The following is a 15,205-nucleotide window of genomic DNA, read 5'->3' as shown; positions in this document are numbered from 1 at the left end:
CCGGCAGCCTCGGGACCTCAGCTCACAGAGTGCACGAGAGAAAATATAAAGCCCCTTCCCGGTCAGGTGCACACACAACCCCTACGCCAAGCTGGGCCTTACCTAGAGGAGTCTGAAACTCACCACTCTCCTGAGCTACGGCAAAAGAAAAATAATAGTATAATCTTATTCGGTCTGCATTATGAACAGGATCATAGAGTACAAGCAGTTCCAGCACAGAAAAGCAATCGAGACATCGGCGGCCGTTTCTGGGACCCACAGCTCCACGCGTCTTTGGCCGCCCGGGCCCAGGGCGAGGGGGGTGGGGGTGGGGGCCGCCACTCCGGAGCAAAACGCACGGCGAGTCTGTCCAAGCGTCCTCTAAGCGGCCCTCCCTCAGCGGGACCCGCGAGCGTCACCCAGGCAGGTGTCCGTCCGCCCTGGGGAATGCCCTTGGGGGCAGCGGGGACAGGCCGAAATGGCCACGTTACCGCCGCCAGAGCCGGAGTGGCTGGCTTTGGGCTTTGGTGGCTGCAGAGAGGAGGGACGGGCGTGACGCCAGCCACGAGCGTGCACGGCTCTCTGCGGAGGGGTCCAGGAACGGGCTGGGCTCGGGAGGCAGCTCAGTGGCGAGCCCGGGGCCCACGGGCACTGCTAGGAGTGACCCTGGGGGTGGCCTCCCCCCAAAACGAAAAATATATATAAGCCAACTGAAATATTTAGAAAGGGTCCGTGGAAACAAAACAAATGAAACCCTAAACAACTCTAGCTAGGTATTCCCCAACAGGGGGGGGTCTGGAGGGATGATCTCCCCCTCCCCCAGCTCAGTCTCCCCCCCCACCCGCCACCCAGCGACCCTCCACTGCCTCCCCCAGCAAGTGACACAGAATGGAATCCCACACCCGGTGCTGCTCCCGGCCCCTCCAGGCTGGGCAGGGTCTTTCTGGAATGCTCCATCCCTGGCTCACTCAGGAGGGGTGTCACCACCTCCCTGGCCAGCTGTGAGTTGATGACATAACATAAACTCGATCCACAAAAGGTTTTCCTCCACTTGGATGATATAGGATGTCATTCCCCCCCATTCTTTAATGATACAAGCGTCTCAGTTTAAAAAAAAAATAAAAAGACTGCATTGAAAATCGTGCCTCTTTTTTGGGCCCGACGGCACATTTTCCGCTTCTAGACCCCGGGTCCTGGGGGACGGGGACGCTGCTCTCGGAATCTCTGTGAAGACCGTGGAGCCGTGCCAGCTCGGTGGATCCCAGCTGGTGCACGTGAGGCTCTTCTTCCGTGCGTGGCTCGTGGGCACCTCTGTGCCAACCAGACCCCGGGTGCCTTGCTAAGACCCTGCCGGTCTCCTGTGGGGTCTGCAGGCCTCTTGGCACTCTGGGTTAAGGAGAGGGACCCCCTGGCCTAGGTCTGGCCCGAGGCCTCTGGCCAGCATCCCAGGACAGGCTCCCGGCTTTGCAAGTTGGGTGCAGACAGCGTGGCCGCAAGGCCCCGTCCAAAGGCTCTCGGTGAGTGATCTAAAAAAGCAGACAGCAGACTGCAGGGACGGGCGACGGTTCACCCCTCGGGAGGGAACCGTGGGGGGTTATGATCTCTGGAGGGGTCCACGATCCCTGGAGAACGTTCGAATGAAACTGAACAAGGCCCGGCCGTTGCCCGACTGCGCCGACCCGCCTCTAGCTAGCCCACATGCCCGGGATACTAGCAGGGAAGTCTGCTGCTGGCGTCTCCATGCCCCCCTCCCCTCCCCGTACTGCCTCATCCCAAGCTCCCCTGAATTTCTCCGTGACCCCCCCCCCAACCTTCCAGGGAGGGGCCAGGGCCGGGGTGGGGGGAAGGGTGAGTAATAAGAACACAGTAAAAAGTGGTATACTTGCTTTCCTTACTTGAGCCCACCAGTGGGGACAGTGTGGCATTTCTTATGCTCCAGCAGCTGCTCGGGGGTCTTCATGAACTTGTGGCACACGTCACACTCGAACATCCGGGTGATGAGGTGGATCTGCAGGTGGCGCTCAAACATGTTCTTCGTCTTGCAGACAAAGTTGCAGAAAACGCACTCGAACCCTGCAAGGACCGAAGCTGGTGTACAGGGCACGCCCGCGGGGGTGCAGCAGGAGGAGGAGGAGGAGGAAGACCGAGCCCTCCCCTTCCAAATGCTCTTCCCTGCAGGCTCGAAGGCCCCCTGACAAGCAGCCATGGAGGCAACGATACTCCCAGCCTGCACCCCAGCACCCCTGACCGGCATCTGATGCCTGGGGTGAAGGGAAAGGCAAATGCAAGTGATGGCGGCCCGCCCCCCACCCCCCCCCGGCTCCCGACATCTATGCTTTCAAAGCCTTAGTCTCAAGCCTGCAGTGGGGCCTGGGGGCGGGGCGGCCACGTGCTGGCCCCCTTACCTTTCTCTGGCTTCTCCTCACTGTTCAGGGAAGGCTGGCTCCCGGGCACCACGGAGATGACCAGCAGGTTGCTCCCGCCCTTGTTCTTCTGGGAGCTGTCGGAGTCATCCTTGCTGTTGGCCGAGTCGCTCAGAGCGGACAGCGAGGATGAGGAGGGGCTGTTGGATTCGCTGGGCGTCTTCCTGTCTTCCCCTGGGAGGGAGGAAAACGCACACGCCCAGCCCGTTACATAGCAGACAGCAACCTTAGCGTCAAGGCCAGGGGCTGTGTGGGAGGGGCTGGGTCTCGGAGCTCCACAACTGGGGGGGCCGGGTGGGGGACATGGTGGTGGGGCGGTGCACAGGTGGCTCCTGGCTGTCCCAGTCCTCAAGGGTCCCAGGCCTCGTGCCTTAGTTAGGACGACGGCACGGTGGAACAGGGGACTGCGAGCAGGTATTCACTGAGTGACAAGGGTCTACTCAGGTCTTAGTCGGAGGTAACTAAAATGACACTAATGGCCCGGAGGGACTGGGCACTGACGACTCCGTTCCGGGAACCGTGTCTGCGTGGCGCGATGGATGATCTCATTTACCCTCTCAGGAATCCTGGGCTCGCCACTGCACCACCCCCTTCTCAGCCGGGGGCAGGGGCTTCCCTGCGAGGGCTCCCCGGCGTGGGCCATGGTGCCGGGCAGCGGGGCAGCAGGTCCCGGCTGAGCCCAGCCCCGCTCTCTCGGAGCCAGCAGGCTGGCACGATCTACGGAGACGTCTTCGTCCACTCCGGAGGGGACAGCAGGGATTGGATTTACTGTGGTCACCGAAATAATGGGGGGGGGGGGGAGGAGGAAACACCAAAAAAACAAAACAAAACAAAAAAACCCAAAACCTCAAAACAACCCACCCCCCAACCAAAAACAAAACCCGGACAACACATTAGGCCACTTCCACAGGTCACCTGCAGTGACGCACATTCCGAGGGACAGGAAAGTCAGGGACAAGCTTCATGACGGCTCACCTCTCACCCCAAGCCCTGGCTTCTTAAGCTGTGAGTCATGACCCCATGCCGGGTGACCACATGTGGGGATTATGAAAACTTTGGCAAGGGTGAAAGGTTTCTAAATGCAGAGTGATTAAAAAAAGAAAAAGAAAAAGAAAGAAAGTCCACATTGACCACGTCCTGAGTGAATGCAGAGGGTTCCTGGCCGTGCCCCTGCGTGTTGCCCAGCTCCGGCACACGGGGGTTGGCTGGGTGAGTGCGTTTAAGAAGCTCTGTCCTAGAAGCCTTTCTTCGGGTGTGGTGGGTGGACAGGGAGCTGCAGAAGGCAGGGCTGGGGGTCTAGGAGATCAGCGTGGCCAGGCTTGGGCAGAAGGGCGGAGAGGAGAGAGCACACAGACTAAGAAGTCCAGACGCCCTCAGAGCATCCTGTGGCCAGGACCGCATGAGCCACAGCACAGGTCAGAAGGGAGAAAGTGACCTGAAGGCCTCAGACAACACTGCGTGCTGCCATTACTCAGGGGAGAAAGAGTCATGATTCCCAAGGTAGAAAACGAAGGAACAAAACTTTTGTTTTGTTTTGGGTGACCCCGCTGGTGGTTGGGGCTTACTCCTGGCTCTCTGCTCAGGGGATCACTCCTGGCAGGCTTGGGGGACCATATGGGATGCTGGGGATTGAACCTGGTTGGCCACGTGCAAGGCAAATGCCCTACCCACTGCACCATCACTCTGGCCCCTGAGGAACAAGCCTCAGTAATGAGTGGGTCTGCATTGGTCCTGGGTGTAGTGCTGTTTTTGAACTGCCCCCAAATAAAGAAAATAGAAGATTTGAGACCCCTCTACCCAAAAGGACCAATGTATCCAAGGAATTAACTGCAACTTAAGGGTAGAGATTGGTTACAGGAATAGAAACTATCAGCATCCAATAAGGGAAGATCCTAACATCTGCCATCCAAACACAGGTTTACTGGACATTCAGAGAAACAAAACTACAGAACCCGAAATGGAAAGATTAATCGGTCTGTCAAAACGGACCCAGGTCCAACACCACAGTTAGGAAAAATGTACAGATAGTATTATCAGCAAGTCAGACATGCAGAAGAACTACTCAGCGTAGCTGAAGATCATAGACCTGGTCTGGAATGAAACGGTGAAAGAAGGGTCACAAGACTAAAAAGAGCATCCGTGAGAACTAAGGGACACCGGCAGGCACCATGGCTCATTAAACCAGAGACTTGACTGGGTAAGGCAGAGTAGAAAAGGTAGTTGAAAGGCTGGCACTTCCTTTCAAATTTGAGATAATCCTAAAAATCACAGTCCACTGGCGCATGGGAGACCTCAAGCTTAGGAAAGATGAACAGATCTACACCAAGAAACACCATAATCAAAATGCTCAAAAGCAGAAACCAAAGATGAAAATCTAAAAACAGCCAGAGGGAAAAAAGGACTTTGGGAGAAAAACAGAAATAAAGAGGACAGCTGGTCTGTTCTCGCTGGGACTGGAAGTGAACAAAAAACAGTGAAGGATCTTTCTGTTCATGAGGGTCTCAAATACCACGGTCCTCTCATTGCAGCATTGATGGAGAATCAAAGAGGAAGCTCAGCTCAAGAGTGGAGTGACTAGACTCACAGGACCCGTCTCCCTATCTACGTTCTCTCTTAAAATCATGCTTTTCAAGAACCTAGTGACGACACCAAGAACTTAGTGTCCTGAATGAAACAACAGACAATCTGAAATTTTATACCCAGTAAAAATATATTTAAAAAACTATTAAAAACAAAAGTAAAACAAAGGAGGGCCCGGGGATGAGCCTCCTGCTTCGCCAAGGCCCTGGGTTTCACCCGTAGTATCTCCCCAAGAGAAAAGAAAAACAGAAAGGTGGAAAGAATTTGTCCCCAGCATACTTGAATTCTTTTTTTTTTTTTTTTTTTTTGGTTTTTGGGTCACACCCGGCGATGCACAGGGGTTACTCCTGGCTCTTCACTCAGGAATTACCCCTGGCGGTGCTCAGGCGACCATATGGGATGCTGGGATTAGAACCCGGGTCGACCGCGTGCAAGGCAAACACCCTACCCGCTGTGCTATCGCTCCAGCCCCTATACTTGAATTCTTAAAAAAAAAAAAAAGTCACAAAGGAATTGTTTGGCCAGTTGGCAGACAGTAAATGTAAAAACATATCTCCACAAAGAATTAACAGCACTGGAAAGGACAACTAATGGGTAACCATGGAAGTTTTTCTTATGATGTAAATCTCAATAAAATTAAAAGACCTAAATAACTTAAAGGGAAGGGAGGAATGGAAAGGTGGTGTTGTGAGGATCTGACACCACAAGTGGGATGGTTTACTATCACTGAGGGTTCTTTGTGATAAACTTGAGGTACCCATTCTAAACCCCCAAACCCGGAGAGCTACACATTGCTCAGGTGATTCATTGTGAAGATGCTAATTCTCCCCAAAACCAACTCAGCAGGACCCCAGGGCCTTCTTTTAGAGTAGGAAATACAGGGAGATTCTACTTCTCTATGAGCTTGTCTCATGATCTAGACGAGAACTTGCATTAGGAGATGAAACAGCACTGTAACACTGCACTGTCGTCCCGTTGTTCATTGATTTGCTCGAGCTGGCACCAGTAACATCTCCATTGTGAGACTTGTTGTTACTGTTTTTGGCATATCGAATACGCCATAGGTAGCTTGCCAGGCTCTGCTGTGTGGGCAGGACACTCTCGGTAGCATGCCGGGCTCTCCGAGAGGGACGGAGGAATCGAACCCGTGTCGGCCGTGTGCAAGGCAAACGCCCTACCCGCTATCGCTCCAGACAGGAGATGAAATAATAAATCATAAATGATACAGAGGCACAGAGAGTCTGGTAATTAAAAGCTAAAATGGCAGTTGCATTTGGAGTGCAAATAATCAGAGTGTTATTTTTGTCTTATTTTATTTTCACACTTTTCTAGAGTGGCCATAAATCACTTGTCCAATTAAAGAAAAGTACCTAGAAGGTGGGAAGGGAAAAGTATTTTCCTTTCACCATGTCTGCAAGTCCTATTTCTGCGAAAACTGCCCTTGTGCCCAGGTAACTCTTTTTTTTTTTTTTTTTTTGGCTTTTTGGGTCACACCTGGCAATGCACAAGGGTTACCTCCTGGCTTTGCACTCAGGAGTTACTCCTGGCAGTGCTCAGGGGACCATAAGGGATGCTGGGGATCGAACTCGGGTCGGCCGCGTGCAAGGCAAACGCCCTACCCGCTGTGCTATTGCTCCAGCCCAGGTAACTCTTAGTGACCCTCATAATACAAACAGCGAATCTTGTTCCTAGAGCTGAACTCAGCTCGGCACTGACAGCACATGCCCATCCCCCGCCAGGCGACCTCTGCACAGGGGCGGAACCTGCCTTTGGGATGCAGCCCTGGGCACAGATGCGGGTCAAGCAGCAGGACACGAGACTTCCACGTGCCCTCCATCGGGACACTGCAGGCCCACCGGTACCACTGACCGAGGCCCTCACAACAAAAACCAAAATGTCATCTTCTTTGGCTCCCAGAAGAGTAAGTGAAGTCCGCCATCATTATTGCTAGTTCAAAACAAAAATCTAAATGTCTGCCCAAGTCCATCGCATTCTGTAGACAGATAACTGGGGTATGCTGAATGCTCCGTGGGGTTGGGCCTCTTCCAAACCCCTGAGGCGGGTCTCACCAACAGAATGGAGCTTGTGATTATTTTCGTCCTTACCATGAAACATTAGTTTTAATGACTGTACGAACAGCTTCAAGTACCCTCGGGCTTGGGACATCGGCCAGAGCGATCTAAATGAACACATTTTAAATAGATATTCAAGTGCCATGGGGGCCACTCTGGGGTCCAGGGCCTGCCTGGGAAAGTGGCCCAGCCCATTCAGTGAATCACCTCTGGTTCAAAAAGCAGCCCCTGCTCTGGTCCCCGTCAGCTTTGGTCCTGTAGGCTGGAAGGGGGCTGGGGTGTCCTTTGCCCACCCCCGCCAGAGAAAGCACAGGTCATACAACCCCATGCATTTGGGAAGCCAGAGAAAGGTTTTACAAGTCAACACAGACGGAGAAACCAGGAGCACTGCAAACCACCAAGCATCTGCGCTTCACACGGACCCCAGGACATTCTGGGTGTGCTTCTTAATTTTGAACTCTTTAATTCTTTTTGATTTGGGGGTCACACCCAGCCATGCTCAGGACTTACTCCTGGCAGGGCTTGGGGGAACCATATGGGATGCTGGGGACCCAATCTGGACCAGCTGCAGGCAAGGCAAGTGCCCTCCCTGCTGTACTATCGCCCTGGCTCCCCTTCTTTCTTTTCAAGGGACATATCTATTAGCGGATTAAAAAGAAATTACACATAAAATTAGATAAAATATATATGTGTATATATATACATATATAAACACACATATGTACATATACACATATGCTCTAGCCCTAATGTATGTAATCTTTCATATATATTATATATTAGGGCTAGAGTAATCGTAACAGTAGGTAGGGCCCTTGCCTACTGTGGCCCACCTGGATTTAATTCCCAGCATCCAGGTGGTTTCCCGAGCCCCACCAGGAGTGATCCCTGAGCACAAAGCCAGGAGCAAGCCCCGAGCATGGCTAGGTGTGGTCCAAACCAAAACCAAAACCCAACCCCAAACCAACACTCCCTCCCCAGCTCCAATACCACAAACTCAATTTGAAATGCTACTGCAGTGAGAATTCTTGGCTTATGGTAAGCACGGTGAGAGATTTTTACTATAATTATTCTATCATAAAATATCAAATATGCTACTTCTAACATGTTACAGCAACAACATGACTTGTACTTTCCCCATACTGTCTCCCACACAATTAGCTCTCTGGAAATCACGATAATGATTCAGTGTTAGTCGTTTCAGAGGGGAGCATTATACCCATGGAGTGACTTATTCCACATTTTGTAAAAAACTAAAGTTTTGGGAACTTCAGAGATCATAGTGCAGTGGGTCGGGTGCTTGCCTTGCATGCAGCCAGCCCAGGTTCAATTCCTGACACCCCAAGTTTTAGCTAGAATGAGAGACAGACAGACAGACAGACAGACAGACACACACACACACACACACACACACACACACACACACACACAGAAGGGCAGAGACAGAGAAAGAGAAAGACAGAGAGATTGAGAGAGAGGTGGAGAGGTGCAGAGATAGAGCAAGTGTATAGGGGCTAAGTAGCTTCCCTGGAGTCTCACTGACCCCAGCTCGATTCCTGGCACCACGTGGTTCCTTGAGCACAGCCAGGGGTCACTCCTGAGCGCAGAGCCAGACTAGCCCCTGAGCACTGCTGGGTGTGGCCCAGCCCCCCCCCCCCCCCCACACACACACTCAAACACTAAGGATCCGCTGGCTGTTGTTTTTCCTTTGAACACATTCCCAGGACTGGGCCACAAGATATTGCAGTTTGAAGACTCCTGATACCACCAACATTTGTTTCCAAAACTTGGAGCACACGGAGGGCCCGGCGATGGCTCGCACGTGGCCACAGACCCCCACAACGATGAAATGCTGATCTCCGCCAGACGTGTCCCTGACTCGCAGGCAACAGCCATCTCCGAGGCTTCGTTCCTTTGACTGCGAATAAGGCTGAATCTTTGTTTTGCTACGTGATTCATTTTTTTTTGGGGGGGGTCACACCCGGCGATGCACAGGGGTTACTCCTGGCTCTTCACTCAGGAATTACCCCTGGTGGTGCTCGGGGGACCATATGGGATGCTGGGATTAGAACCCGGGTTGGCCGCGTGCAAGGCAAACGCCCTACCCGCTGTGCTATCGCTCCAGCCCCTACGTGATTCATTTTTATTTCCTTTCTTGCCACTGTTTCTGCTAGGTTTGTGAGCATTTTCTCTGTAGTAAACACCTTAGTTTTTTGTTATACTTACAAACACGTTTTAAAGGTGGCCTTTCAGGGTTGTTCTGTTTCTCTTTTACCTTTCACAAGTAGAAGACTTGTGTGTGTGTGTGTGTGTGTGTGTGTGTGTGTGTGTGTCTAATCTTTCGACTCTTTTCTTTCATGATTTCTTTGTCTAAACTCTTCTCATTGCAAATGGGATCAATGATCTATTTATTTTCTTCAGGCCTGGTATGCTACGAGTTTGAGGTGAGTCGTGAGTTGCCTGGAGTCTGTGTGAGGTACTGTGTGGGTTCCAGATAATTCTTCAGCTGCCCCATGGCCATTTACTGCAACAACTAAAAAGTGCTGCAAACTTTGCAGAGGCGTAGGATTATGTGTTCCTTGCTGATACCGTCTGCAGGGCCAAGAGGGGAGACAGAAGAGGAGGTGTCCCAGTGAAAAACACTGACACGGAGCCTCAGGTATCCCAGCCCGAAGTCCAAGAGGTCTGACAGGAGAGAAGCCAGTTGGGAAGTAGAGGATTCTGGGGCAGTCCAAATAAAAATCTGCTCTTGCAATGAAACTCAACCTGCAGTTCACTGACCTTCACTGAGGTCACAAGGAATCAGGGCAACTTCCTGAGAAACGGAAACTGGAAGTGCCTGATCAGTGACCAGTGAAAAGCCCTCAAGAACCAGGTTCAGGGGCTGGAGAGATAGCACAGCGGGTAGGGCGTTTGCCTTGCACGCGGCCGACCCGGGTTCAAATCCCAGCATCCCATATGGTCCCCTGAGCACGGCCAGGGGTAATTCCTGAGCGCAGAGCCAGGACTAACCCCTGTGCATCGCCAAGTGTGACCCAAAAAGCAAAAAAAAAATAAATAAATAAAATAAAAAAAAAGAACCAGGTTCCTAGATCCAGAGAATCTTTGCCCTCTCTCATGTCTGTGGTGCGGCAGAAATCCCAGGGCCTGGATAGAGTCCCACATTCAGTGCGATTCATCGGCACGTTGAATCTAGAACTTTCCTTCATTCCACCCAACTTCACCCAGAGATGAGGGAAATCAGGTTCTCCAGTCACACAAAAGCCATGCTTGAGTGATTTCTTCCTTCAGCATGCGTGAGGGAGCTGGGACAGGGCAGCGACTCAGGTACACCCCCACCCCAGGAAAATATGCTGCGTCTGTGTCAGACAGCACCCGGATTGCAATATGCACTCTGTTAGTTCAGATGGGCATATGTGGGTCAGATTCAAACACCTCAAAACAGCAATGAAAGACAAAAAGGATACAGTGAGGCTCTTACTGATTAGCTTTTAACAGGAGCCAACAAGCTATCACCCTTTTGTCAACTCTGGCCTCCACTTTTTGTAAATAAAATTTTATTGGAACACTGCCCACTGCCATTCCCATGACCTGCACAAGGTCAGGTGTGGCTGCTTGTGGCCACTTCCAAATTCTAAAAGCAGAGCTGAGATGTAGGGACAGTGTGTAAAGTATTTACTATCTGGCCCTACTAGCAATAGAGCACTGTTCTTAGGAAACTCCCACGGTGCGTTTCCCTCTTGGTTCTCTGTGTTCACAAACGAGAATCCTCTTCCTTGACCAGGAGGCACCTCCATCCTGGAGGGAATGCGGTGTGGGCCCGCTGTTGTCACCCTGGGAGACATGTATGTTTGCACGGTTGCTTGTGATGGAAACACAATAACCACGAAGAGGTGCCAAGTTCAGGTTCTCACCAGCCAGTCTCCTCTCTGGTCTCCCTGGGGTGGGGACCTGTGCAGAGGGGTTGGGAGGGAGGGAGGAGGAAGGTTCTGGGCTGGGTTCAGGCATGCGTTGGGGTGGCAGGGTGAGAAGAACAGGACCGTAACTGGGAAGAAAACGGATGTCGGAAAAGCCGGTGGAGGTGAAAGACCAGTCGGCGTCTTGGGCAATGCTGACCGGAACGTGTCTTCCGCTTGGGTTTCTGGGGTCCCCTGCTGACACTCGCTCACTCAGCCTCCAGGTCCCACGGACCCCTCATCAGTGCCGCCCCCACTCACCCACAGAAGCAAGCTTTGACTCTGGCCGGCACCACACAGAGCCTTAGGTGTCCGGCGTGGTGAGCACCAGCATTTGGACGAATTCTCCACTGGGTTAAGAGTAGTGAACGAGGGCCGGAGTGATAGCACAGCGGCTGGGGCGTTTGCCTTGCACTCGGCTGACCCGGGTTTGATCCCCGGCATCCCATATGGTCCCCCAAGCACTGCCAGGAGTAATTCCTGAGTGCAAAGCCAGGAGTAACCCCTGAGCATCGCTGGGTGTGACCCAAAAAGCAAAAAAAAAAAAAAAAAAAAAAAAAAGAGTAGCGAATGCACAGAGGAAAGAGTGTGAAGGCTGTTCTATTTTGGCAGGGGCCATTAGGACCCTCGAGAAGATATCACTAACATGTTGTGAAAGGTTGAGCCTTGTGAACTTTCATATATGTATATTGTGAGTATGTATATATATATATATATATATATATATATTTTTTTTTTTTCCCTCTACGATTGGTTGCCTACTATGTGAACCCCATCAGATGTAGTGCGGTAGTTTGGAGTATGGGCAGGGTGTGTCTTATGATGTGTTGCGGCGCCACTTTCCTCTACGGTTACCTTTCTGTAGCACTTTCAGCGGTTTTTCAATAGAGCAATACAATAACAAACAATATAAAATATACTATTTTGGTTCTGCTTTGGGACAGGGATTGGGGTTTGGGATGGAAACATCCCAATATGGTGGTGGGAAGGTGTCACGGTGGTGGGATTGGTGTTTGAATATTAAATATAATCAAATATTGTGAACTACCTTATAAAAAATTTTAAAAGGAGAGTAGTGAGTGCAGGGCTGCTGTGAGAGACAGCAGGGAGGTGTCTGCCTTGCATGCAGCCAACCGGGATTCGATCCCTGGCACCCCACCTGGTTCCGGGAACACTGCCAGGAGTGAGTCCCGAGTGCAGAGCCAGGAGTCAAACTTTTAGCATCATTGCGTGTGGCCCGAAACAGAACACAGGGAAAGAGCAGCAGAAGCAGAGCCCGTCACCCCCAGGGCCGTGGCCTGGGCACCTGTCAGCCCTGGGACTCCTGTGCCCCTGCTCACTGCATGGGGGAATCCCGGGGGCTGTATCGGTGACCAGAAGGAGCCCCTCGGGGACGGCAGGGGCCACGGGCACCGTCTAGCCGGGGGGACAGTGGAGGGGCCCCGTGTCATCCTGGTGACTCGTCTGCAGGAAGAGCTGTGCATCCCCCTGGCGCAGCTGAGCGACATCTGCCAGCCGAGAGCCAGGGTGCTCAGCTGAGCCCTGTGCTCCCTCCGGGGCTGGTCCTGGTATGCTGGCGGGCCCTTAACATGTCACCTGCCACACGCCTCCCGCGGCTCCGGGCGTTCGTTTTAAGGTGAAAAGAAAGGCATAAGGCAACGGAAGCATCTGCTCCAGGCGGGCCCCTGTGATGACAGTGACGGCAGCTCAGGACGCGGGTGCTCGTTCCCAGCCCTGTGGCTCGGGCTCGGCCACGTCAAGGGACTCTCCAGCACAAGGACACGGGCACCAGAGAGGCGAGGAGGCGGCCCCCACTTCAGGGGGCAGCGCCTATCGGAACCGGGTGGGGGGAGGGGACAGGGCAGCTCGGAGGGGTCACCTGTGTGCTTGGTGCCAATGTGTGTCTTGATCTCGGCCTCCTCCATGGTGACGAAGTCGCAGGCCGTGCAGCAGATGGAGAACATCCACTGCTCCTTGTCCACGTGCAGTGACATGTGGCTGACGAACTGCACGTTGAGCTCCGTCTCGAACCCACACACATGGCAGCTGGGGACGGGCCGGGGGAGAGGAGTGAGGCTTCCAGGCGGGATGTGCTCCCCCACCCCCCAAGCCCCGCGTCCCCAGAATGCCAGGCTTTTCACAGATATTCTTCCTTCCCACCCGAAGGATTTGCTCTAGAATATTCTCCTGCTCGTCCCCGCACCAAGCGGACACGAAGCACCGGCATAATGTGGCAACCCCATCCTCACAGCCCTAGCGCTAAAAAAAAACACACACAACCATCAGGGGCTGGGGCGATAGCACAGCGGGGAGGGCGTTTGCCTTGCACGCGGCCGACCTGGGTTCGATTCCCAGCATCCCATAGGGTCCCCTGAGCACCGCCAGGAGTAATTCCTGAGTGCATGAGCCAGGAGTGACCCCTGAGCATTGCTGGGTGTGACCCAAAAAGAAAATAAAAATCATCTAGCTAATGGAAACCTACAGCGTCCAGTTGCTGCAGCCCCTGACCCCTCTGGGCCCAGGGAAACTCGGGGCAGTCGAGCTCCTGGGGTGGGCTGGGGGGCGAGGCATTTCTCTCTGGCTCGTCTGGGCACAGATGGGGTGTTGGAGGCCACTCCCAGCCCGACACGCCCTGCTACAGGACCCCCGCCCCAGGGACACTCTACACCAAAGAGTCCACTCGGCCACAGTACGTGGACTCTCACCACCGCCAAGGCAAACCCTGCCTGGAGAACAGAACCCCCGAGGCCAAGGGGGCGCGTGGGGGGCTTTTCCATGCTCTTACCTAGGCTCCCAGCCATCCCCCTGAGCCCCCCTCCCCATGCCCTGGCGCTCACCTGTAGTAGTAGGGGTGCTTCTTCCCATCCCCGCCTTCGGAGGTGACGGCGCTGACCAGGTCCTCGGTGTCCGTGCTGACCAGCTTCACGGAGTGCACCGTCAGGTGCTGGTTGAGGTTCGCACGGCACTTAGCAGCATACGGGCACAAGTGGCATTTGTATTTTCTTTCCTCTGGGGGAGGGAGGAACAGGAGACCACCTCCGATGGCTATCCCGCGCCATCCCCCACCCCGCGAGAGACCACCCTGGGGTAGCCAGGAGTGAGCGACCCGAGGCTCATTTCACCTCGGGGGACAACGGGAGCTAGTACGGCAGGGCTATCGCGACCCAGAAGGTCAGAACTGGGTGTTCATTTTATTTAAAACAACAACAACATCAATAACATTTGTTGTCATATTGGGGCCACACCCAGCAGTGTTTAGAGCTTACTACTGGCTTCGTGCTCTGGGAGCACTCCTGGGAGGGCTCACAGGACCATGTGGAGTGCTGGGGATCAAACCTGGGCCAGTCGTGTGCAAGGCGAGAGCACCTTAACTGCTGTGCTCTCTCTGCAGTGACTCCTGGGGTTTATTCTAACACTGAGGGTTGAAAGAATGGTATGAACTAACACCCAAGGATAGTAGAGATAAGGGCCAGCAGGACTGCTCCATGGCTTGGAAGCCAGCCTCACACGCTGGGGGAGAAGGCAGCTGGGATGGAGAAGGGACCACTAAGTGAATGATGCTTAGAGGGCTCGCTCGGGATGGGAGATGCGCGCTGAAAGTAGACTATAGACCCAACAGGATGGCCACTTACTACCTGTATTACAAACCACAACACCCAAAAGGAGAGAGAGAGAGTAAATGGGAATGTGCCTGCCACAAGGCAGAGGGGTGGAAGGGGTGGGGGGGGTGGCGGGAGGGAGACTGGGAACACTGGTGGTGGAGAACGGACACTTGTGGAGGGATGGGTACTCGATCATTGTATGACTGAAACGTAATCATGAAAGCTTGTAAGTTTGTAAGTCTGTGACTGTATCTCACAGTGATTCATGTGTATATATACACATACATACATATATATATTTATAGAATGGTACAAGGCATCCGAACCATCTGCTTTCCTCCCAGGATACCTACAGGTCCTTTTTCCTGATAAGGCAAGCCCCTAGGAGGCTAAAAAATTATCATGTGAAAATTTGCTTATAAGTGGATGTTCATGGAGAGTATCATGCTAAGTGAAATGAGTCAGAAAGAGAGGGGCAGACATAAAATGACTGCACTCATTTGTGGTGTATAAAATAACATAATATGAGACTGACACCCAAATAGAGACAAGGGCCAGGAACATTGCTCCATGCTTGGAAGCTTGTCTCATGA

The 15,205-nt window shown here is 52.9% G+C and overlaps 1 protein-coding gene across 6 annotated transcripts in view; it reads right to left on the bottom strand.

Moving 5' to 3' along the window:
• The window catches only part of ZNF827 (zinc finger protein 827), a 177,988-nt gene that overhangs the window by 5,228 nt on the left and 157,555 nt on the right, over positions 1-15,205 (bottom strand). The window contains exons 10-14 of one of the 6 annotated variants that reach the window (XM_055144333.1): positions 13,848-14,019; positions 12,890-13,056; positions 2,385-2,576; positions 1,875-2,052; positions 103-130 (exon numbers count right to left, since the gene is read on the bottom strand). In XM_055144333.1, coding sequence (XP_055000308.1) covers positions 103-130; positions 1,875-2,052; positions 2,385-2,576; positions 12,890-13,056; positions 13,848-14,019 — 737 coding nt within the window. Of the gene's footprint in view, positions 1-102; positions 136-1,865; positions 2,053-2,384; positions 2,577-12,889; positions 13,057-13,847; positions 14,020-15,205 lie in introns of all 6 variants that reach the window. The other 5 variants (XM_055144335.1, XM_055144336.1, XM_055144334.1 and 2 more) reach the window with 5 other exon arrangements.

Source organism: Sorex araneus, chromosome 7, assembly GCF_027595985.1.
Source record: "Sorex araneus isolate mSorAra2 chromosome 7, mSorAra2.pri, whole genome shotgun sequence".
Classification (NCBI taxonomy): domain Eukaryota; kingdom Metazoa; phylum Chordata; class Mammalia; order Eulipotyphla; family Soricidae; genus Sorex; species Sorex araneus.
This window is presented reverse-complemented; position numbering and strand designations above follow the sequence as displayed.